Source organism: Pelecanus crispus, chromosome 14 (assembly GCF_030463565.1).
Source record: "Pelecanus crispus isolate bPelCri1 chromosome 14, bPelCri1.pri, whole genome shotgun sequence".
Classification (NCBI taxonomy): domain Eukaryota; kingdom Metazoa; phylum Chordata; class Aves; order Pelecaniformes; family Pelecanidae; genus Pelecanus; species Pelecanus crispus.
The window spans coordinates 1340479-1364396 of NC_134656.1; the positions used below are offsets into that span (position 1 = coordinate 1340479).

Here is a 23918-nt window from a genome sequence, read left to right on the forward strand (position 1 = left end):
TCATCTCCGCGATACTCGCAGCGGGGTCACCCCCCGCACCTTCAGGCAGTTGCCCCCGAGGTCCCTCCGGCCACCCTGCAGAGAGAGGAGGGGAGAGCTGCAGGTGCTGGGGGGGTGCCCTGGCTGGGACGTGCCCCCTCCTGCCCACCACCACCCTGCGCTGGCTCCGCACGGAGCCGCTCTGGAACAGCCAGCATTCCGGTCCTGGAATGGCTCTGTGCTGCCCAAGACGGACAGACAGACAGACGGGGCCATGCCCAGCAAGCGGCTGGGTAGGCGGCTGTGGGGTGGCTGCTGCAGGGGGGCAACCCACAGCCCCATCACCCTACGGGGACACAGCGCTCATGGCTGCTGAGCATCACCGTGCTCAGACCTGCGGGCAGGGCTGGCGCTACCCCGGGACAGACACACAGCCCTGGACAGACCCACGGCCCCAGGACAGACCCATGGCCCCAGGACAGAGCCACATGCCCAGGACAGACCCACAGCCCTGGACAGACCCATGACCCCCAGGACAGACCCACAGCCCTGGACAGCCCCACAGCCCCACTGGGGACGAGGAGGCTCAGCCCCGCCTCCCAGCACAACTTCAGCCCAGTACTGCCCAGTATAACTCAGCACAGACCAGCATGGCCCAGGTCTAGCCCAGAACAGCCCAGTATAACCCAGCATGGCTGAGCAGAGCCCAATTCCAGCCCATTTCCAGCCCAGCCCATTTCCAGCCCAGCCCAACCCATTTCCAGCCTAGCACAGCCCAGCATGGCCCAGTACAGCCCATTTCGAGCCCAGCCCAGCCCATTTCCAGCCCAGTACAGACCAGTGCAGCCCCTTTGCAGCCCAGCCTCAGAGCCGGGAGGTGCAGAGCTGGGTCCCAGCCCAGCTCCTGCTGTTGCCCGCAGGGTCCTGGGTGCTGCAGGAGCTCCCAGCCCCAGTGCCTCCGTGGGGTCCCCTGGGGGGTCCGGTGCCATGCCAGCCCCCCGGCTCCGGCCCCGGGAGCAGCCCAGGGACACAGCTCAGCCCCGGCTGGAGGGTCCCAGCCAGGGGCAGCTCTGCCAAGGACCGGGGCTGGGGGTCCCCCGGGAGGGCCGGGGAGGCTGCAGAGTGCGGCCAGCGAGGGGGAGGATGGGAGCAGGAGGAGCAATTAAAAATGGAGCAGCAGAAAGCGAAAGAGCGCCGAGGGCTGGAGTGTGCCCCGTGGCCACACTGCTCGGGGTCACACATGGGATGGCTTGGGGGTCTCCTGGGGATGGTGGCGGGTCCGGCAGCCCCTGCCCACGGCCCTGCCTGGGGGTGCGCATGGGGCTGGGAAGCTGTCAGCCCCTCACCCTGCATCCTGCCTGGCCCATCCCAGGGCAGGGGCACCCAGGACCCCGGTGTGGGCAGCGGGATGGGCTCACCACAGGAAAGGTGCCCCCCAAGCTGCAGGGTGCTGGGGGGGGTCTGCTGGGCAGGCAGGGCAGGGCAGGGGTGCTCAGCTCAGCCCCCCACCCTGGGTGGGAGCCATGCCGGCACCGCCAGCAGACCCTGAGTGGGGCCACGGGACGGGGACCCCTGCCTGGCCCCGCCGCGCGGGGTGTCTGCTGTGCCGTGCCCGTCTCCATCATGCCAGGGTGCTGCCCGGGGCAGCCCTGCCGCAGTGCCCGGGTGGGCTGGCGGGGTCGGGGACGGGGTCCGGGACAGGGATGGGGTCAGCCTGCAAGCTCTGAATTCCGCCCCCGGAGCGGCCAAGTGCCCCCGGCACTGGGGTTACTGTTTAACCCCCCGAGACCTCTCGGCCCGGACGGACGTGGGGGAGCAGCCCAGCCTCTGACGCGAGCGGGAGCTGTGGGCGTGCGGCTACGAGCAGGATTTGGCCGGGAGCAGCCAAAGCCTCCGGCGGGGGCTGGAGCCAGAGCCTGCAGTTCTCCCAGGGACGTGCCGACCCTCCTGCCCCACTCAGCGCCTGGGCAGGGGCTGCTGCCCCTCATCCCATGGGGACGTGCCGACCCTCCTGCCCCGCTCAGCACCTGGGCAGGGGCTGCCGCCCCCGTCCCACCGCCCCGCTCACCCCTTTCCGCTGGTTGCTGAGGCAGAAGGTGCAGATGCTGCGGGGCTGCTTGCTGTCCAGGTCGCCCTTGGCCCCGTAGATAGCGCTGAAGCAGGGCTGCCCGTCCTCGCAGCCCTCGCCCAGCAGCAGCACGTTGGCCAGGTGGGAGATGTAGCTGGAGGCCAGGCGGAGGGTCTCGATCTTGGACAGCTTCCGATCCACCGGCTCGGTGGGGATGAGGGTCCGCAGGGCGGTGAAGGCCGTGTTGACGCTCTGGGTCCGGTCCCGCTCCCGCGCGTTGGCCGCCTGCCTCTGTTTCACCATCACCATCGGCCCCGGTTTCCGCGGCAGCTTGCGGCGAGCCTCGGCACCCTCGCAGCAGCCGAACGACTGGTCCGACGTGTCGCTCTCGCTCCGGTTCTCCTCGTCCTCCGAGAGGATGCTGAGGTCGGGGGTAGAGCACGCGGGCGGCCACGGGACGCAGCATGGTGAAGGCCATGGCGTGGTGCCCGCCCGTGCCCCCGGCCCTGCTGGGGGGACCCCCCGGGCTGCGGGGAGCCTTCCCCCGCCGGCACGGCTGCGACGGCCGGCTCCGGACGCCTTTCCCGCTGCTGCTCCGCTCCGGCGGCCGAGCGGGGCTGGGATGACTGTCTGCGGGGGGAATTGGGATTTATACGGCCGGGGAGGGGCTGGCGCCGGAGCCCACCCCCAGCCGGCCCCCCGAGCCGCCGGCCAGCGGCCAGCGTCCTCGCCCCAGCCCGCGGGAGCCAGCACTGGCTCCGGCCACGGGCCTGGCCCTGCTCCGGCACGCCGGCCTGGCCGCAGGCACCTTGCACCCGGGGCCGGGCTCCAGGTCATGGCCGTGGTGGTACCGGACCCCGGCAGTGCCGCAGACAGTGACAGGGCCACCGCACGGCGAGCGCTCCCCGTGCCCCAGCCCTCGGCCCCCGGTGCCTGCGGAACGATGCCACGGCGAGTGCCAGCCCGTGGGCAGCGTGTCCCCAGCCCTTGCCCGGCTGTGCCCAGCCAGCCCCAGGTGCCGCGCAGGGCAGCGCAGGGCAAAGAGGGGGCGCAGGAAACGGGATGGGGCAGGTACCCAGGAGCAGGCGGCACCGGTGCGGTCCCCGCGGCGTTTATCGGATGGGATGCTGGTGCCCGGCCGGAGGACGTGCCGCTCCCTGCACCCCACTGTGCCCCACTGGGACGGGGTCTGTGCCCGGGAGGGTGCCCAGGGTGGGCAGGGAGCAGCGAGGGCTGGCAGCCCCGCAGGGATGCTCCGCACCCCTCGCCCCACTGTCCCCCGGGCCTGGCACCCCACCTGCCCGCCGCGGGAGGGGACGGGGGGACACGGGCAGGGGCACGGGCAGCGTTGCAGGCAGCACTGCCAGGCAGCCAGGAGCGTTTCCTCCCGCCCGGGAGGAAGGTGTGCACCGGCAGTGGAAACACGGAGTCTTTTCCTGCGAGGGGAGAGCTGAGCTGGCGCGAGCTGCCGGCGTCCCGGGCAGGGCTGGGGGTACCCAGCCCACAGTCGGCTCCCGCTCTTTTTGGGCAGCCGGTACCACTGGCGATGGCCACCCTCTGCTCCTCCTCACCAGGGAGGTCTGCACGGGTCCCGCTCTGCCTTCATCCCCCCTGCCCCAAACCCGGCACCCCCGAGGCAGGGGGGCGGCCAGCTGAGCCGAGCAGGCAGGAAGCCTCCTGCCTGCCTTCCTCCCCGGCCCGTGGCCGAGTGGATGCCGGCAGCTCGGCGATGCTCCGGCCATGGCAGGTCAAGCGGCAAAGGCAAACGGGGAGCAGGGCCTGGCTCCTGGGGCTGCTGGGGATGTGGCCCCGGGGTCTGTGCCAGCCCATGCCAGCTGCGGTCCCCATCTGGCCACGGGCCCCACAGCCAGAGCAGGATGCCGGGGGAAATCTCCAGCTAATAAGGCAAAAAGGGCCAGCTCGGGGGCTTGCTGGGGGCTGGGCCGGCAGCCACGGGACGCAGCGGGCATGTTGCAAACCCCAGAGCGAGGTGGTCAGCGGGGGGACCTGGGGGCCACGGGACGGGGTGGCATCATGTCCCAGTGTGCCCCATGGCTGAAGCCCTGTGGCTGCGGGACCGGAGCTCACGAGGTGGCTCCCAGGCCGGTGGGTCCTCGCCGGCGCTCTCCCCATGCATGCCAAGGCTCCGTCACCGCTGGGACCGCGGCAGGGCTGGCCGTGCTGCCCGGCACCGGCACCGGTTTGCTGCCCACCCGACCCGGCAGGCTGCGAGCAAACGGCCCCTCAACCCCCCGCGGGGCGCAGGCAGCCCCTTGCCGGCGGGACCCCCCCTGCCCTGTTTTCCTTCGCCATTTGTCTGCCTGCGCAGAGCCCGTAAATCACGCGGCGGGGGGAGAGGGCTGTGCTGGGGGCCGGAGGTCCCGCTGGGGCCGGGGGTGTGCAGGGCCGCGGCGGGCGCCCGCGCTGCTGTGGGGACGTGTCCCTTGCCGGCTCCGTCCCCTGCCTCCCTGCGAGGGACCCCGACCCTCTCCTGGCCCTGGCAATAGCCCCTGCACCGGGGGCTGCTTGTACCCCCGCAGAGGTGCCTGGGACGGAGCTGGGGGTGGGCAAACCCTTGGCACAGCAGGCAGGGAGCAGGCAGGTGCCTGCGCAGAGAGGGGACCCCCTGCTCTCACCCCGCTCTCGCCCCGGCGTCCCGCTGGGCTGTGGCTGGGGGGCCGCAGCAGCCCCCGGCCCTGACAGGCGGCAAGACGGATGGCAGGGGCTGTGTACTCAGCTGCAGCCACCCCACACATGGCCACCAGCTGACGGGGACGGGCTGGGGGGGAGAGCCAGGACCTGGGGCCCGGCCGAGCTGCCCTGGGCTGTTTCTGGGGGGCACGGCCACGTGCGGGGTGCTGGTGGCCTGTACTGCTGCGGTGGAGGACGAGGCACTTGGGGACACGGAGGAAGGAGCAGCAGGCTTTGGAGACGGCGTGGCGTGGGGCGGCGAGCAGCGCGTACGTGTGCGTGCGTGTGCATGAAGGTGTGTGCATGCATCTGCATGCGTGCATTGGCATGGATGCGCAGCTGTACGCGTGTGCGTGCACGTGCATCCATACACGTGTGCATGGAGGTGTGTATCCAGGCATGTGCATGCACGGATATATGTGAGTATGGGTGTGTACGCAGTTGCACACGTGTGTGAGTATGCGCATGTGCATGCGTGTGTGTGCTGGTGCGTGCAGCAGGTCCGTGTGTGCACGGTGCCGCGTGCACCCCGGCTGCCACCATCTCCTGCTGCGGAGAGCTCCCCAGGTTGGCACACGCGTGTGTGTGAGACCACCGCACCGCCAAGTCCTGCACACGGAAGGACGGACGGACAGGAGGAGCCGGCAGTCCTGGCCAGGAGAGCAACGGGAGCCACGGGAAGCAGCGAACGCTGCCGGCTCCCTGCCTGTGCAGCTGCCAGCTGCCTGCGGATGCTGCTGCCGCTGGGGCGGGAGGGCGCGCGGCAGCAGCCAGGTTTTCCTGTGCTGCCCGGTGGGCGCGTGGGACAGGACGTGTGTCCCCGTGCCCGGATTCCCCCCCGGCCCCCCTGACACCGAGCGCCTCGGGTCTGACTCAGCCGGGCGGCACGAGGCGCAGCCGGGGGCCGCGGCATCGCAAACCTCCCGCCGGTCGCTGCGCCGCGCGGCCGGCTTGAGCGGGTGCCAGGACACGGTTGTGTTTGGCATCCCGGCTCTCCCAGCTGATCCGGCCAAACAAACCGGCGGGTCGGGCCGAGGGCTGCCGTCCCGGCAGAGCGGTGCTGCGCTGCGCAGCCCTGGGCACGGAGCGGGTGGCAGCGGGCGGCGGGTGGGGCATGCATGGTGGGCAGGGGGTGGATGGGGACCCTGCATGGGACACGTGGCACAGAGGGGACGTGGCCTGAGCACGGGGTCGCAGCCGTGAGCCCAGCCCAACCCACCCGGCACCCCTGGGTGCAGGCTGGCTGGTGCGGGAGCACCCCTGGGGTCAGGGTGCTGGGTGCCCCGAGGGCTGGGTCCTGCCTCCGCTAGCAGGGAAATGCCCCCTGCCCCCCCGCTCTGGGGAGTGTTTATCTGCGAGGTGATACTTAAGTGTAAGAAAATAAACAGGGAGCAGATGGGCCGGGGGGCCAGGGCTGCCCCCAGCCCCACGGGGCCGCTCTGGCCCTGCTGGGAAAACACCACTGCCAGCGAGGCAAATGGATTCCAGACCCGCGGCAACACCAGCACATGTGGCCACCAGGACACCGGGCCTGACCCTGCTGAGCCCCGGCAAAGCAGCACCGGACTGACCCAACACATCCCACCCCATCCCATCCATCCCATCCCATCCTACCCCATCCCATCCATCCCATCCCACCCCACCCCACCCCACCCCACCCCACCCCACCCCATCCCATCCCATCCATCCCATCCCATCCCATCCCATCCCATCCCATCCCATCCCATCCCATCCCATCCATCCCACCCCACCCCATCCCACCCCACCCCATCCCATCCATCCCACCCCATCCCATCCATCCCATCCCACCCCATCCCACCCCATCCCATCCCACCCCATCCCATCCCATCCATCCCACCCCATCCCCTCCCCTCCCATCCCATCCCATCCATCCCACCCCATCCCATCTCATCCTAATCCATCCCATCCCATCCATCCCACCCCACCCCACCCCATCCCATCCTACCCCATCCCATCCCATCCATCCCACCCCATCCTGTCCCATCCCACCGAGACGCCCGAGGGCACTGCCTGGCCCAGCTCACCCGCAGCCCCCAAGCAGCCCCCTGCCACAGAGGGATGTCCAGGACTGGCCCCTCTGCCCGCAGCTCCCCAATTTCGGGGCACAGCCTGCTCAGGCCAGCGAGGCTGCAGCCCGGCTGAGGTGCCCTGTCGCAGGCGAGCTCGGGGAGCTCTGCCCCGGCCGGCCGGGTGCACGCAGCATCCGAGTCCAACTGCTTCCCACTGGGACAGGGTCTTGTCCAAGGGGTGCTTGTCACTGCTTCCCAACACAGGGAGACCAGGGCCGGCAAACCTGGGAGCCCCTGGAGTCCCCCTGGGTGGGGAAGAACAGCGAAATGGGCTCAAGGGGATGGGCGTTGTGAAAGCTTTTGGGGAGCAGGAGCATTTCCCTGCCCTGGGAGAGGTCCCTGCCTGACCCCCCGGGGTGGGGGCTGCGGCAGGGTGTCCCGGCAGGACCCCGGGGCAGTGTGGGGAGCCCCAGGCCCCCGCCGCCCGCCGGGCTGTACCTGCAGGCCGGGGCCGCCGGTCTGGAAGGCATTACACGCCTGTCGCGCGGGGAAGTCTGTCCCAGTTCCGGAGCTGGGACCCCCCCATCCAGCCTGGGCCGGGGGGGGAGCCCACAAAGCCCCTTTGTTCCTGCCCTGGAACGAATGGATTGGAGGCAGCCGGGATCGGCTGTCAGCCGGCGACACCGGAGACCCCGCGGGTCAGGCAGAGGGAAGGGGGACAGGTGGAGGGATGGAGAGGACGGACAGAGCCGATGCAGAGATCGCCAGCTCTGCAAAGACCCATTCCTGTGCCAGCCGGGGGGGTTGCGGCACCGGCTCGGGGCTGGGGACCAGCTCACGCTGCCCGCACTGTGCCAGCCCTGGGGATGTGCCAGTCAGCTCCGGGGATGCTCACACAGCCCCTTGGCCGCAGCGGCCAGTCCTGGCTCCTGGCCGGTGCCACCGAGCCCCGGGAGCGGGCATCACGGGGCACCCGCTGGGCTGGCACGGATGTCCTGGCACTGGTTGCCGGGAAGACCGGATTCTGCAGCGGGTTCTGCAGCTGGAAGAACCCCCACGGGGTGCAGGGAGAGGGGGTTGCAGGATCCAGGCAGCCTTGGTTCATCCCCACTCATGGGGTCCCAGCTCTGCTAAGCTGCCCCACACCCAGATCCCTTTAAAAGGGGCACAAATCCAGGGAGAGGGGATGACCAGAGCCCACGGGAAATTCCAAGCCATGGGGGCATTCCCCAGGATCTGGGCAAAAACCAGCCCCTGCCATTTGAGGGCACCCTGGCCATGTCCTGCGCTGCCACAGGAGCTACCACCTCCTCCCTTCCCCCCCCTCCCGCCCCACTGTCTAACAAGAGGAAACTTTTTAGCACGCCACAATTCTTCCGAGAAATTTATGGCCCATCAGGGAGCCGCAGACCAGGGCTGCTCTCTCTGTGAACGCTTGCAGGGCTTCCTCCTGGCGGAGAGCGGCTTTGATGCGGCACATGCAGCTCTGCCACGCCGGAGTCTCCCTCCGGCCCCTTCCCTCGCCTCCGCGAGGGAAGGGGCCGGAGGGAGGCTCCGGCGCAGCAGCCCCCAGCCCACCCTGCCCTTCCTCCCCAGTGGCTCCTGCGGAAACATCGCCTTGGCAGGCAGCAGCGAAGTGTGCCCGGGCCGGCGGGCAGCACTGCCAGCTCCCTCCGTGCGCGCTGCCCTGCGGAACCGGTGCCCAGAGGGGCCGTGTCCTCCTCCCCAAACCCTCTCCCCAGCCCGTTTTTGCCCTGGGAGGATCCATCCGGGCAGGAGCGTAGCCGAGGGGGCAGAGCGAGGGCAGAAGTGTCTGGCTGCGGTTCCTTAGCTCAATCCTGCTGCTGACTCACGGTGCAGTGGGGTGAGTCAGTGGCCTTTCCCCTCCCTGGACCGAAGTTCCCGGCTCTGAGGGATGCCGAGATGCCTGGGGAATGCTCGGGGTGGTTTTTCCAGCCTGCACACGGAGCAAAGACGTGGCGTTTGCAGAAATGATAGCATCCCCGCGTGGGGACGCGCGTCGCGTGTGCTCCCGCAGCTGGGCCAGAGCTGATCCTGACTTCAGCTGCGTGCCAGCGTGGTCTGGCAGAGCACCCGTCCATGCCCCAGCGCAGCACCCGTACCGAACACAGTATCCACCCCCTCGCAGAGCATCCATCCCCCAGGAAAGCATCTGTCCCTTTGCAGAGCACCCATCCCCTGACAGGGCATCTGGCCCTGTCCCGTGTGCCCGCAGCCGCCGCTCTCGCAGGTGCCAGGTCTCCCCGCCGTGCCGTGCCGCTGCATTCCTGCTCCCGACCCAGCAGCCCCCAGCACCAGGCCCCCGAGCTGTGGGGGTTTGATCGCCTTTATTGCAGGTGTCCCCACCGCACCATTTCGGAGATGGCCCCCACGGAGAGGGGGACCATGGGATGTGTCCAGGGAGGGGGGCAGGCGTTTTTGGGGCAGGCACAGCCCAGGGTCCCCTGATCCAGGCACAGGGTGAGCCCGGAGTCGCTGGGGGAGGCCTGGCCGTGCCCGGTTTGGCTGTCCCTCCTCCCGGTACAGCTGTGTCCCGATTCGGCTGTGTCCCGGTTTGCCTGTATCCCTTCCCAGTTCGGCTGTGCCCTGGATGGGCTGTGACCTGGCCCAGTTCCAGCCTGCCCCGGTTCAGCCCGTCCCGGTTCAGCCATTCCCGGTTGAGCCGTGCCCCGGTTTAGCCTGTCCCATCCCTTCCCAGTTCATCCCGTCCCGGTTCGGCCCGTCCTGGTTCAGCCCATCCCCGTTCAGCCCGTCCCGTCCCAATTCAGCCTGTCCTGGTTCTTCCTGGTCCATCCCCTCCCAGTCCATCCCGTCCCGGTCCATCGTGGTCCATCCCGGTTCATCCCGTCCCGGTTCATCCCGGTCAATCTTGTCCCAGTCTGTCCCGGTCCATCCCCTCCCGGTCCATCCCGGTCCGTCCCGGTCCATCCCTTCCCGGTCCGTCCCGGTCCGTCCCTTCCCGGTCCATCCCCTCCCGGTCCATCCCCTCCCGGTCCGTCCCGCTCCGTCCCGGTCCGTCCCTTCCCGGTCCATCCCCTCCCGGTCCATCCCGGTCCGTCCCGGTCCATGCCTTCCCGGTCCATCCCCTCCCGGTCTGTCCCGGTCCGTCTCTTCCCGGTCCATGCCTTCCCGGTCCATCCCCTCCCGGTCCGTCCCGGTCCGTCCCTTCCCGGTCCACCCCCTCCCGGTCCATCCCGGTCCATCCCGGTCCGTCCCGGTCCGTCCCTTCCCGGTCCATCCCCTCCCGGTCCATCCCATCCCGGTCCGTCCCTCTCGGTCCCTCCCGGTCCATCCGGTCCGTCCTGGTCCGTCCCCTCCCGGTCCATCCGGTCCCTCCCGGTCCATCCCGGTCCCGGTCCATCCCGGTCCATCCCCCCGCGGTCCGTCCCGATCCGTCCCCCCGGTCCCCCCCGCCCCCCCCCCCCCCGGTGCCCGCGGCCGCTCGGGGCGGCGGAGTGCGGCACAATAGCGCCACCTGCCGGCCCCGCCGTGCCACACCGCCCCGGGCGCCCCCCGGGGCCGGCGAGACCCTGACCCCAACCCGGCTGGGGGGGCGCGGGGAGAGCCCGGAGCCGCAGGGACCCCGGGGACTGCCCCCCCCCCGGGGCCGGGGGGCCCTGACCCCATCCCTACCGGAGGCTCACGGGGCCCAGCTCAGCCTCACGGGGACCCACCGGGGCGGGGCGGCGGGGGCTGCAGGGGGGGCTCCCGGGGGGCCGTGCATCCTCCGGGGCGCCGGGTTAGCGCAGGTGGGGCGTGGAGGAGCCCAGGTAGGTGCGGAGGTCGCTGAGGGTGGACGGGATGATCTTGGCGGGGATGGTCTCCCGGTTGAGCGCCCGGTGGGCGGCGAAGCGGTGGCAGCCCCCGAAGGAGTAGAAGTAATCCCCGCCCTGGCTGCCCTTGATCCAGAGCACATCGATGGGGGGCACGCGCTCGGGGTCCTCCTGGGAAGGGACAGACCCCCCGAGAGCAACGCACGCCCCGGCACCCCCCCGACCCGCCTGTGCCAGGGCCTCGGAGCTGCGAGCTTCCCCGGCGGGGCACCCCAGGGTGGCACGGGTGGGTGCACGGGCGGCTGCCCCCCACGCCCCGGGGACAGCGGGGCTGTGCTCACCTGCAGGGTCTCTACCAGGCTCTGCACCTTGCCCGGCTCCAGCTCCGCGGGGAGGGGACGGATGAGGACGCGCATGGGCACGTTGTGCACGGCCGAGATGTGCTGCGTGTGGATGCTCTGGTCCCCGGCCTCCGCCATGGCTGCTACTGGGACACGGCCTCCTTCTTCCTTCTGCCCACCTGGCTGAGCCCGCGGCACCACCCCGAGCAGCGTGGCACCCAGCCGGGCCCCTCTGCTTCCTCCTCCATCGTCACCACCGCCGCCCCGCCGTTTTGCAGAGTCACAGTGAAGGGACAGGACAGGCAGGGCTGGGCTGCTGGGACCGGTGCCAGCGCCGACTGGCCTGCTTCCCGCTCCTCGCTGCCCCGGCGAGGCTGTGGTCACGGCTGCCCTCGGCTCCCTGTCCGAGCGGGGCACCCCTTGGCACGCAGCGGCTGAGCCCCCGCCAAGGCTGCTCGCCGTGCCGGGGGTCCCCGGGGGTCTCTGCTCCTGCCCGGCCATGCCAGAGCTCTAAGCATCTGCGTGCGGCGTCTCAGCCATGAGCTGGGATGTGCCCCCAGCCTGCCTGGCTGTGCCAGCACCGCATCCCCATCCCAGAGCCCCCTCCCTGCTGCGCCGATGCCTGCAGGGTCCTTGGTGAGGAAGAGGTGGCGTGAAACAGCCCCGGGGCTGAGCGGCGAAGCACGGCTGCTCCCCGTTCACCGCCGTGCTCCAGCCCTGAATCTTTCTAGGTCATTTCTGCAGATGGAGGAGAGGCTCCCAGCAAGAACTGGGCCTCCTGCCCCACCGGCTGCCGGAAGCGGGGCAGCCTGGATCCATAGCGGGGCCGTGGCACTGGCAGGAGGCTGCTCCCAGCACCCTTGCCCTGGCTGCCGGGGGGTACGGAGGGGCCCCAGCCCCAGGGCTGACTCAGAAAGGCGCTGGGTGATTCACCGCCCCGTGCGAGGGCCGGGGCCGGGGCCGGTGACGGTCGGGGACAGGCTTGCGAGGCTCCGGGATGATCTTTTCATAGGATGAATCGGTGATGACTTTGCAGGTGAATTGCTGCCTGCGGGGCAGCACTGATGTCACCCGGAGCACAAGGCTCGGCGAGGGCTTTGCTGATGAGCTGGAGGCTGAAAATAATTTACCCTCCCCCTTTGGCACCCATCTGTGGGGGCGGAAGGCAGCGAGAGGGGCGGGGGGCAGCGGCGGGGGCTCTGCCAGCTTGTTCCCACTGCCCCTGACCCGTGCCTGCGCGGGTGGGAGTGGGTGCGAATGCGACGGCAGCCGAAATAAAATGGGCTCACCAAACCCTTCCCGTCCAGCGTGGCCGGGTGGGGCTGGGGGTGCGTGAGCATCGCTGGGCATCCCCCGGGGCTGCCCGCCAGGCTCTCCGCCCCGCTGCCGGGATTTCACACGGCGCTTTACTTCCAGGTCAATGCTCTGCCGCTGCTTGCAGCCTCCCTGGCGCTTTCGCAAGCGGGATGGCATTACGAACCCACCGCTCGCCGCGGCAGGGGGGTGTCTGGCTGCTGCCCGCCGGCTGGCAAAGCGGGCAGCGCCGGGTGCTCCGGGTGCGTCAGCCACCCCGTTCCTGCCCGGCTGCCGGGGCATCTCCACCCCTTGGTTTGGGGCAGACGTTTTCTGTGCGATGCTCCTGCCCAGGGCTGCCCTTGGGCGCAGGCACAGGGCACCGCAGGATGGGCAGGCCGGCAGCTCACGTGCCACCACCCGCCACCGCCTGTACAAATCCCCCAAGACACACGGTTAGTGGCAGAAATCCCTTTTATATCCCTGAATTGCGTTACAAGTAATACTGCGGGCGGCCGGTTCTCAGTAGACTTGTCTTAACTGGGGGCTGTCGAGTACAAAACCTGGCAGAAAAAAATCTATCATGCACGGAAAATTATTGCTGTAGTATCTGCTATTTACAGTATAGACAGGGGCAGAGGCGCGGCGCTCCGTGCCTGCCTGGCTGAGGGATGCGGTGCTGCCGCGGAGAAGCGCCGGCATCGCGGGGAAAGCCTGAACTGCCGCGTGCTCCCCGGCGGGGTGCCTGCGTGGCCGGGGCGATGCTCTTCCCCTGCACGGGGGTGCGGACGCGTGGCCACCGTGCCACGGCAGCGAGGACCGCGACGAGGACATCCCTGGGAGGTGTCGAGCCCGCGAGCCGCAGCCGCGCCAGCGTGCGGGGAGCGGGTGGGCGCCGAGGCGGCGGGAGGAAGACGGTGCAGGGAGGAAGACAGCGCAGGAAGACGGTGTGGGGGTACGCGAGTGTGGCCCCGTGGGGTGCCGGGCTGAACCCCGAAGGTGTCGGGGAGCGGCACGGGGTGATGGGGCCGTGGCAGCTCGCGGCCCGAGGTAGGAAGCGGAGGCGCGGGTCGGGCCCCGCTCCGGGATGCCGCGCACACGGTGCTCGCTCTGAGGCCAGCGCCGGGATGCTCCGCTGGGAGGTTGCATAGAATGGCTGGTTTGTCCCCACCGGGCTGGCGCGGGGTAGGGAGCAGAGCAGGAGCCTGCGGCAGCGAGGAAGATGAAGGAGAAGGGCTTTGACTTCGGGGGAGGCTTGCAGGGCGCAGAGCCCGGGCCGCTGGGCCAGCTCGTGCCCTCCTGCCTCCGTGCCCACTGCATGGTCCGCTCTCGGGGTCCTGTCCCCGTCCGTGTCACCGCGGCTGTGTCCTGGGCACGGCGGCTCTGCTGCAGCTCTGCCACCTCCTGCAAGCTGGCGCTGGCACGGCCCTGCCAGTCTTGGCAAATAAATAGTGAAAAGCATAATAAATAAATAATACAAATAAGAACATTTAAATAGACTCACCCAAACCTTACGGCTACACTGACCCCCTCCTCCTGAGCGCAGGCGGGGGGCGATGGCGAGGGGGCCGGGAGCCGGCCGGGGAGGGGGCCGGGCAGAGGCTGGGGGTGCGTGGGGCACGGTTGGGGTTTCGGTGCTGCCCCGGGGCTCGGTCTCTGGCCCAGCCGCCGGCACGGCTGTTCGCACGGCGAGGGGGGCTGCACCTGCCCGGGGGGGCTGTCCCCCAGCCCATCACCGTGGTGGGGGGCAGTCGGGCCTGGCCAAGCCGGGAGCTGGCAGGGGACGTGCCCCGCGGGTCTCTACTGGGCTCCCCTCGCTCTTCCCCTGACGCTGGGGCTGTGGAGCCACGGTGCCGCGGTGAGCACCGTGCCACGGGGCCATGTCCCACCCGACCGTGCCAGGCAGGGGGGCATCAGGGTGCCCCAGGGCGCGGGCGGTGGGCTGCGGGGACCCCAGCCTCCAAGGGTGACTGACAGCCCTGCCCTTCCGTCAGCCGCGCCGTCCGTCAGTCCCGCCGAGCCTTCAGTCGTACCGGCCCATGGTCCCGTCTGAGTTAGGGTCAAGGTGAGTTTTTGCTCCTGGAGGGGAGCAAAAAAGTGTCTTTTCTCCCCCGGGATCCCCCGGGAGGAGAAGCAGCAGCTCTAAATAAATAATAGTAATAAATTAAATAAATAGAGGCGAAAGTCACGAGCTGGGGGAGGAAAGTCCCTCCTGGGTCTGGAAGAGGTCCCCGGGCGAGTCCCCCGCAGAGAGACCTGCCTGGCTGCGGGGGGGCTCGGGGACCCGTGGGCTCGGAACCGGGTCCCGCTGCGGAGCCGGCCGGATCCGGCCCATCCCAGGGAGCGCTGAGGCCCCCTCCTCCCAGGTGGGAAGTGAGACTGCGGGGACGCATCCTCCAGCCACGGCGCAGCCACAAACCGGCCGGCTGCAGCTGCAGGAGTGCTGGCGCGGGGACAAGGACCGGGATGGGGATGGGGATGGGGATGAGGACAAGGACGGGGACGGGGACGGGGATGGGGGTGAGGATGAGGATAGGGATGGGGAAGGGGATGTGCCGCAGTGGGCTGGGGGGCTAGTTCCCTATTGCACAGCTGTGTTCGGAGCCCTTGAAGCAGGCGGACTCGTAGTGCTTGTTGAGGTACGACTTGAGGGCGAAGGTCTTCTCGCACTGCTTGCACTTGTAGTGCTTGAAGGCGGAGTGGGTCTGCATGTGGGCGCGCAGGTTGGAGCGGTCGGCGAAGGCTTTCCCGCAGTGGGAGCAGCCGAAGGGCTTCTCCCCGGTGTGCGACCGCATGTGGCCCTGCAGCAGCCAGGGCCGGCTGAAGGCTTTGCCGCACACGTCGCACTTGTGCTTGAGGTTGTGGGTGAGGACGTGCATGGCCAGGGCGGGCATGGAGACGTAAGCCTTGCCGCAGGTGGGGCATTTCCTCGCCATCTTGCTGTCCAGGCTGCGGTGGGTCTGCTTGTGCCGGCTGAGGTTGGACGAGGTGGCGTAGGTCTTGCCGCACTCGGGGCAGGAGTGACGGTGGCTGCCGCGGCGCTGGCTCTCGCTGCGCCGCCGTGACCGCCCGTCCGTGATGAAGAAGGCGTCCATGGAGTAGCTGTCCGTCACCGCTGCCTCCCCGTTGAAGTAGCGGGCGGAAAAGCTGGACTGGGGGCTCTCGGGGTCGCTGTACTCCTCGTGACCGGGCGCGTAGGCTGGGTCCGGCGGCGGCGGCGGCAGACCCTGCTTCTTGTCGGTGTCGTAGCCGGCGGGTGCCAGGCAGTGCTGGAGGTACCCTGCGGGGACAACACAGCGGGGTCACCATCCCTCTGGGCCAGCCCCAGCGGGGACGGGGAAAAGCCATGAGCCAAAAATGCACGTTGGGGGGTGCAGAACCAGGGCTGTCCCCCCCCGCACCGGTCCCTGTCCCCGCTCAGCCCCGGGGGCTGCCCCTGAGCACCGGAGCTGCTTCATCTGCGCAGGGGCTGAGCCTGCCCAAGCTCCTGTCCGCATTTGCCGGCAGGATGGGTCCCATCCCGCGGGGTTGCCCGGGGTGGGAGCTGGGATGGGGCTGTGGGACCCCCAGCTGCGCCTGCTGGGGTGCCGCCCCGCTGCCCCGGCTGCCAGCAGCCCCCGGGGGCCATTCGCCGCCAGACAGCTGTCAGTGCCGAGAGCTTCATTGTTCACCGGGGCAGGCATCGGTAATGAGCTCTGCTCCGTCCACCTCCTCGCCTCCAGAAATCCGGGGTGGCTGGGGCGAGGGGGAAGAGGCCACCCAAAGGGGCTGGGGATGGCCCCCCGCTTCCCCCGTCCCCCGCGGGGGTTGTTCCCCAGGGATGCGGCAGCACCTGGAGGCCAGCAGCACCGGGGCCCTGGGCTCGCGCCGAGGAGGGGGACCCACGGCCCCCCAGGCGCAGCGCGGGGCTCGGGTGGTCCTCCCGCAGCGTCACCCCTGCGTGACATTGGGGTGCTCACAGCCCGGCTCTGGGTAAGGGAGTCCCGACCCGTGGCAGAGTGGGCGCCACGTGGGCATCCCCGTCCCTCCGTGCCGGCGCACGAAGGTCACCGTGGGAGAAGCACCGCGGCCCGTGAGCCCGTGGGACACGCTGCCACCCTGCGTCCCCCAAATTGGTCCCGGTGGTCTCCTGCCTCGTGCGTGCTGGCCCTCGCCAACCTTTTCAGGGGACACGTCCCTGCTGTCGGTGACAGCAGGGGCTGGCGGGGGCCCGGGGTCGATAAGTGGCCAGGCTCACCCCAGCTGCGGCTGAGCACCCCCTAAACCCAGGCCCCCTCCCACCCACGGGACCCCCCGTCCCCCTGCCCTGCTGATCCTGCCGGGGCGAGCGGCTGCTGCCGTTCATCCCACGGGAGGCTGGGGGTGTCTGCGGTGGGGAGGGGGCTGCGGGGGGTGGGGGCAGAGCTCGGCCCCCCCGTCCCCCCGCACCGTGCTGACAGCGCGGTCGCGCGGGCTGTGCAGAAAGCGCTCTGCTCAGCAATTTCTCACGCTGCCTGCGAGCATGCAGCAAGGTTATTTCCAGGAGAGCAGCGTCGGCAGCTTCTGCCCAGCTGCAGCACATCCCTCCCCCCACCAGCTCCTGGCTCCCGATGCGGGGGGGAGCAGAGGACCCCCCCCGGGCCTCGCACCCCTGCCCCTGGCAGGCAAAGCCCACCGCAGGCTGGGGGGCGGCGAGCCAGCCGAAACGGGGGGCCCAGCAACGCAGCGGTCGGGCGGTCTTGGCTTGTGCGTGGCTGGATGGGGCCCATCCCCGCACCCAGCTCAGCCTCCCGGTCCCCGAGCAGCCAGGACCCCCCCAGCCCATGGCTCGGGACGGACGCCCCCCGCCCCCTTTTCCACGGCAGGTCCCTGGGCCGCCCCGTCGGGGGTCTCTGCCGAGCCCGGCTGACCCCCAGAGCCCACCTCGGTGTCCCCTGGCAGGACGAGGCCCCGGGGACCCCGGCCACCCCCCGCCCGGCTCTTCGCACCTCTCCCGGTGTTGCGGGGAGGGGGCTGCCCCCCGCCTCCCCCCCGCCCCCCCCCGCCTGCTCCCCGTGTCCCGGCCCCCGCCGCGCTCCCGGGGGGGCTCGGGGCACCGCTGCGAACAATGGAACCCGCAGGCACGGCGAGGCTGCGCCCCCCCCGCCTGCCCCCGCAGCCCGGCTGCTCAGTGACACCCCCCTCCCCCAAAAAAAAACCCCAACTTGTGGTGGGCAGGAGCCGGCCCCGCTGCACCCCCGGGGTGGAGGGAGCGGGTCGGGCCGGGACGGCGTGGGCTGCCCACGGGGGCTGCCGCTGTCACGCAGGGGCTGTTTCCCCAAGGACCAACTTCGGCAGGGGCCCGCTGGCCCCGCAGCGGGGGGCACAAGGCGAGGGGGGGACCCCCCCCCACCCCCCCCACCCCGCTGCACCCCCCCGCACGACGCCCGGCTGCGGGACACAACCCCGCCCCCCCCCCCCCCCAGCCCCCCCCGGTGCCCCGCCGGGCGCACACACAATAGCGGCGGGGGGGTCCCCCCCGGAGCCCCCCGGCCCCGCACTCACCATCGCCGGCGGCGGGGCCGGGCAGCGCGTAGGGGGGCTCCAGGGGGGCGTAGGGGGGCGCGGGGGCCCCGGCGGCCGGGAACGCCTCCGCCTTCAGCTTCTTCACCAGGAAGGAGCGGGGCATGGCGGGGCCGGGCCGGCGCCCTCAGCACTGGACAGCTCCGGTACCGGCACCGCCACCGGCCCCGGCACCGGCCCCCGCCCCCCCCGGCCCGGCCCCGCGCTGCTCCCGGTGCTCCGGCCCCGGCTGTGCGGGCGGCGAGGCGCGGGGAGCCGAGTGCGAGGGGCGGGCAGGCAGGCAGGGCGAGGAGGAGGAGGAGGAGGAGGAGGAGGAGGGGAGGGGGAGGAGAGGAGGAGGAGGAGGGGGAGGAAGGCAGGCGGCCGGGGGGGGGGGGGGGAGGAGGGGGCTGCTCCACCCAGCTCGCCCGGGGTCCCCCCGGAGCCCCCCGAGCCACCGGCAGCGCCGGGCGCCCCGGGCATCTCGGCAGCGTGGGGTCCCCGCGCCCTCCCCCCCCCGGTTCCCCCCTCCCCGGCCACGGACAATGGGGACACGCAGGGACGGGGGGGGGTGGGACACACCGCTGCCTCCCACCGCCTTTGTCTCCCTGCCGCCAGCCCCCAGGGCCTGCGACGGAGGGGGCTTCGGGAGCGGGTCCCCATCCCTGTCCCTTGTCCCCATCCCTGTCTCTTGTCCCCATTGCTGTCCCTTGTCCCCATCGCTGTCCCTTGTCCCCATCGCTGTCCTTGTTTCTCGCCCCTTTCTCCCATCCCTATCCTCGCTCCCTGTTCCTATCCCGGTTCCCTGTCCCCATTCCTGCCCCTTTTCCCTGTCTTCATCTCTGTCCCCGCTGACCCCTTTCCCTCCTCCCTTCCTCTGTCCCTTGTTCTCTGTCCCCTTCCCTGTCCCCTCTTCCCTGCCCTCATCCCTGTCCCACCTCTGTCCTGTCCCCATCCCTGCCCACTGCCCCGTCCCCCCCACCCCCATTCCCCTTCCCTATCCCTTTTCCCACCTTTTCTCCCCTTTTCCCCTCTCCCTGTCCCCATCCCCGTCCCCGGGGAAGCTCCGTGACCTTCGCAGCCCACAACAATAGCGGGGCTGGTGGCGGTGCATTGTTCCCTCCCGGAGCCCCCGCTCCCCCGCCTCCCCTCGCCCGCGCTCTGCTGCCGCTCTCCCCGCAGCAGGATGAGGCCCCGGTGCTGCAGGCAGGCGCTGGCCCCGGGGCTGGCTCTCCCTGGGGCCGTGCCGGCCACGGGTGACACCAGGACCTGGCTGGCAGCGGGCCCCGCTGTCCCTGAGCCCTGCGCTACGCCGAGAGCGTTGCAGCACTTGGCTACGGCCGGTCCCTCGTCTGTCACTGCGGGCAGAGCGCTGGCACGCACAGGGCAAGCCCTGGGCAACCCCGGCCTCGGGAGGCACCAGCCCCTTTGGCCGGTCATGCACCGGGTCTGGGGGCCAAAAGCAGGACCCCCGCGGCCGGCACCCTGGGCCTGCCTGCTCACAGCCGCGTCTGCTCCTTCAGCCGTGCTCCGAGCCGGCGCTGGGGTCGTCCCTGCGTCGCGGCGGGCCGCTGTGCCCCCGCTCGCTGCTTTGTGCGGCAGCCCACGGCCCACAGCATCCCACAGCCCACGGAATCCCGCAGCCCAGGGCATCCCACAGCCCACAGGATCCCACAGCCCGCGGCATCCCACGGGATCCCGCAGGATCCCACAGCATCCCGCAGCCCTGGGTACACCATAGCCCACAGCACCTCAGAGCCTACAGCATCCCACACGATCCCGCATCCCACAACATCCTAGACCCCAGGGCATCCCACATCCCACAGGATCCCACATCCCACAGCATCCTACATCCCACAGCATCCCACATCCCACAGGATCCCACATCCCACTGCATCCCACAGCCCAGGGCACCCTGCAGCCCACCCCACCGGGCTGCTCCCGGGGCTGGGGGTCCCAGGGCTGCTCCCCACGTGGGCTGGGGTCTCGCCTCCCCCCTCCCGCAGCGCTTGGCCGGGGCTCGCGGGCAACGGCACGAGTCCCATCTGGCCCCGCAGCGCGGCCCTGACGTCAGGGCTCTGCCAAGTTCAAGGTCACCTCTCCCGGAGGCCCGCAGCCCCAAGGGGGAAGTCGCCTGCCGGGCTGCTCCCAGCGTCCCCCCCGCGCACCGGGCTCCCGGCCTCCGTTCCCTGATTTATTTATCCGCGCGTGTGCCGTTTCTCTCCTTGAAGGCACGTTTGCAGAACGGGCGATTACTTACGCCCTAGTTGGGCCGGGCCTGCCTGCCTGCCCGCTGCCCTGGGATTTTGTCTCTCTCCAGGCTGTGGTGTAATAAGGGAGGTAATTAAGTGTAAAAGGCAGAGGGAGGGAGGGCTTGGAGAAGGGGGATAGGAACCCGGCTCCTTTCAGAGGCAGGGGACTGAGATAATGTATGTTAATAACCTGCAATCAGTCCTGCCGAGCTGTGCTAATATTGCTGACTGCAGCGGCTGGGCCCCCCCAAACCTGCCCCCGCCGCCGCGGGGAGGGGGGGGAGCTCCAGAAGAAAGGCTCAGCCTTTCTCCTCCGCTGCGGCCGGGCGAGGGCTGAATTCGTGCCTTCCTGAGCAGCTGTATGGAAATAATTCCCATTGGAGGTGATTGTTTCCCCGGCAAGAGGGAGGGGGCGGCGGGTGCCCGGCGGGCGAGGGTCTTTGGGGGGCTCCCAAGGGCAGGAGCATCCTTTCGGGGTGTGGGGGGACATGTCCCCGCTTCAGCTCCCGGTCTCCCTGCAAAGGCCATGGCATGCATCCTGCTCCCGGGATGAGACAAGCCACCCCACGGTGCCCCCACACCTCCTACGGGTCCTCAGTCCCCCACTCCTGCCCCTCATCCCCCACGGGGCCGGATCCTGGACACGTCGTGGTGCTGGGGGGTCAGCCAGGAGCTGTCTGGGGGATGCCCGGTGGTGTCGGGGGGCACAGCCCGCTGCCCTCACCCCTGCCCTCTCTGCTGCCTTGGCCGCCGGCTCAGGGGGCTGCTGGCCATTAGCTATTCCAGCCGCGTCCTCCCCAGAGCCCCGAAGTGGCTCCAATCCGTGGCTTTGAGGCACGACAGGCGCGGGTCTGGTGCTGCCGCCGGCTCGGGGAGCAGATTGCCAGACAAAGGGCCGGGGACAAAGGCCCGGCTGCCTCCTGCCCCGGGGAAGGGGAGCGGGTGCGTGTGGGGCGTGGGTGCCAGCCCAGCCTGGGGTCTGCCACTGCCCCCCGAACCCCGGTGCCCACTGAGCCCCAGTACCCACTGAGCCCCCACCCCGGCTGGCACAAGCGGGGCGCAGTTGGGTACCAGGTGGCACAGCGCTGGCACCGGTCCCGTGCCACCGGTGCTGTGCTTGGCACTGCTCTGGGCACGGGGCTGTGCTGCGGCCCCTCTCCGGCTCTGCCCCCCCCCCCCCCCAGCGCTGCCCATCTCGGGGTGCAGCGCAGCTGGGATGGGGTGCAGTGGGGCACAGGGCTACGGGGAGGGAGCAGAAAGCGTGGATGGAGCCACAGCAGAGGATGGCAAACGCCAGGCAGGTCCGCCCAGTCCCACCGTGCCTCAGTTTCCCCAGCTATCGGGGCCCTTGTAAAAGCCCCCTGCCCTGTGTGCCCCCCCGGTCCCACTCCCCACGGCCCCAGCCGCCTTTGTCCCCGCAGCCGGCTGCAAACCCACCCCCCCGGGGGGAAGCCGCCGCCTCTGCCACGGCACAGGGCCAGGAATGCCGCCGGTGCCGCCAGGCACAGCTGGGGCTGTGCCCACCAGCGGGGTCCCGCGGGGGGCTTTGGGGCACGGTCCCGAACGGCGCCAGACCCCCCCGGGGAAGGGAGGGGATGTGGCCCTGGCCGAGCGGTACCCGGGCTCGGGGGCACCGGCACAGGCAGCCCCTCTGCCCAGCGGCGCGGCGGGGCGCGGGCAGCAGGGAGGCCAAGGGCTGAGCAAACACCTTCTATTGGTTTCAACGCAACGGGGACGCCCCGCGCCCAGGCTGGGGACGAAGCCACGGAGCTGCTCCCACCCGGGGACCCGGCGCAGCCCGGCGGGGTGACGTGCCCGCAGCCGCCCCGGTCCCAGCGCAGCTTCCCGGTCCCCCGGCCCTCGCCGGTTTTGGGGGTGCGTGCTGGCAAGAGGGGCTGTCCAGGATGCCTGTCCCGCTCATGCCGGGCACTGCAGGCTGCAGTAGTCAGCGGATTTGAAGAAGCCGTAGATGTTGACGAGGGGGAACATGAGCAGGGCCCCAAGGAGGGAGCCCAGCTGCTCCACTGCTCCGTACCAGACCAGCGCGCTGCGGCTGCGGCTCCGCAGGATCACCCCGGCCATCACCTTCACATAGGAGAGCGTCCCGGTGAAAAGCACCCAGGAGAGGACCTGGTGACACAGGGCGGGAGAGCGGTCAGTGGGGCTGGGGACGTCCCCCACCGTGGGGACGGGAGAGAGCGCAGTGACCTCCCCGGGCGAGAGGACCCCGTGACTTACGATGATGGCCTTGCCCCACTGGGACTGCTGGAGGAGCGGGCAGGGGCTCATCACCGCAATGGCCATGTTGTAGGCGCCAAAACCCATCCCCGCCAAGGTGAGGGTGCCCAGCAGGGCCAGGGACCTGCAAGAGATGCGCAGGTGACACCAGGCAGCGCTGCCAGCCCGGCGCCGGCGAGCGGCACAGACCCGCAGCATGGGCTGACTGCCCCCGTGCCAATCCCATCCTCCTTTCCTGGGGTGTCTGTGCTGCTGGGGCACCGGCACTCTGCGGACCCTCTCCCCCCCGGTGCCTTTTCCCCCCACCCCGCTGCAAAGCGGGGGCCGTTCCTGGGGCAGAAGCCCCTGGGGTGCACCCCACCGCAGCCCCCGGCACCCCGCTACCTACCTGCCGGGCAGGACCATGGCCACGATGCAGGCAAGAGGGTTGGCCATGGAGCTGAGCGTGGCCGCGAGGTGGTAGGCGGTGTTGCCGTAGGGCAGGCAGGAGTAGGACTGCACGGATGGCAGGACCCCGTTCGTCAGAGCGCTCACCCAAGCGATGAGGAGGTAGATGAAGGTGAGCTTGGCCAGGGGGTAGAAGACCTTCTCTGGCAGGATGTCCCTAGGCCCCTTGACATCCTTCGGGCATGAGCAGCCTCCGCTCAGCCGTGAGCCAGCTCCCTCGTTGGGGATCTGGTCAAATGAGCTCAGCATGATGTTGCTGGGAAACAGCTGCTGCTGGGAGAGCTCCCACACCTTGGGCTGCCTGGCGAGGAAGAAGAAGGCCAGCAAGCAGGCCAGCATCATTACAGTCATGAGGAGGAAGAAGACGAGGGTGGAGAAGTTGGCCGGGAGGTAGCGGGTCTCCAGCTGGAAGACGGTGCTCTCCACGGTCTCGTTGTCGGTGGTGTTGTTGACCACGTGGGTAATGTTGGCGCAGCTGGAGATGCCGGAGCCCTGGCCCAGGGCGATGAGGGCGGGGATCAGCCCGCTGAGCCCTTCGCCTATGAAGAAGGTGGTCAGGTACTGGGGCTGCAGCTGCATCATGAAGGGCAGGAAGGTGACAGAGGAGGTGCAGTCCACCAGGGCCAGGAAGAAGGTGAGGAGCAGGAATGCGGTGCTGTGGGAGCTCCCGGTGATGTGGGACGTGTAGTTCCAGAGGAAGGCCAGGAGCAAGCAGGCCACGACACCCACGGACACGACCACGTAGATAACGGCCACCTCCTTCAGCAAGCCGGGCCGAAAGCGGTGCATGAGGGTGATGAAGAGCGGCCCCACGTTGGCCATCTGGATGATGATGGTGATGTAGGAGGGCAGGTCCCACTGCTCCGGCAGCACTGTCACCAGCAGCGGCAGCTCAACCCACAGCCCGTTGATGGCCACCCAGGAGCCCGTGCCGAAGACGCAGGCGAGGAAGTGGGTGAGCAGCGCCATGGCTTAGAGCTGGCTGCCCGGGCCCAGGAACGACGCTGCCGCACTGCAGGGAGAGGCTTCGATCAGTGGCAGGGTGAGACGCAACCCCCCCGGCCCCTGACTCTGGGGCTCCCGTGACCGCCGCTGCCTGCGTTCCCCCTCCCGCAGGCAGGCGGGCGGGCAGGCAGGCGGGCACAGCGGCTCCTCTCCCCCACGCCACGGCGGTGTGGGACTTGGCAGAGCGACACGGCCTCCCCACATCCCATCCCAGCCCCGCTTTGCCCCCTGCAAGCCCTGGGGACCCCCCTGCTCCCCGC

At 70.1% G+C, this 23918-nt stretch overlaps 4 protein-coding genes across 4 annotated transcripts; all 4 read right to left on the reverse strand.

Moving 5' to 3' along the window:
- TCF15 (transcription factor 15) lies at nucleotides 1-2525 on the reverse strand. The gene is given in 3 exon segments (XM_075721298.1): nucleotides 1-75; nucleotides 2048-2479; nucleotides 2481-2525. Coding segments are annotated over 3 exon segments (552 nt in total).
- A 7972-nt stretch (nucleotides 2526-10497) lies between these two features.
- Nucleotides 10498-11085, reverse strand: SRXN1 (sulfiredoxin 1). Its single transcript, XM_075721309.1, has 2 exons — nucleotides 10904-11085; nucleotides 10498-10733 (listed from the first exon to the last, which is right to left on the reverse strand). The coding sequence occupies exons 1-2, from the start codon at nucleotides 11039-11041 to the stop codon at nucleotides 10530-10532; spliced, it is 342 nt and encodes a 113-aa protein (XP_075577424.1). The 5' UTR covers nucleotides 11042-11085; the 3' UTR covers nucleotides 10498-10529.
- A 3684-nt stretch (nucleotides 11086-14769) lies between these two features.
- On the reverse strand, nucleotides 14770-17843 carry SCRT2 (scratch family transcriptional repressor 2). Its single transcript, XM_075721332.1, has 2 exons — nucleotides 17720-17843; nucleotides 14770-15476 (listed from the first exon to the last, which is right to left on the reverse strand). The coding sequence occupies exons 1-2, from the start codon at nucleotides 17841-17843 to the stop codon at nucleotides 14770-14772; spliced, it is 831 nt and encodes a 276-aa protein (XP_075577447.1).
- Nucleotides 17844-21885: 4042 nt separating this feature from the next.
- SLC52A3 (solute carrier family 52 member 3) lies at nucleotides 21886-23622 on the reverse strand. Its single transcript, XM_075721283.1, has 4 exons — nucleotides 22825-23622; nucleotides 22595-22770; nucleotides 22207-22330; nucleotides 21886-22098 (listed from the first exon to the last, which is right to left on the reverse strand). The coding sequence occupies exons 1-4, from the start codon at nucleotides 23620-23622 to the stop codon at nucleotides 21886-21888; spliced, it is 1311 nt and encodes a 436-aa protein (XP_075577398.1).
- Nucleotides 23623-23918: the final 296 nt, after the last annotated feature.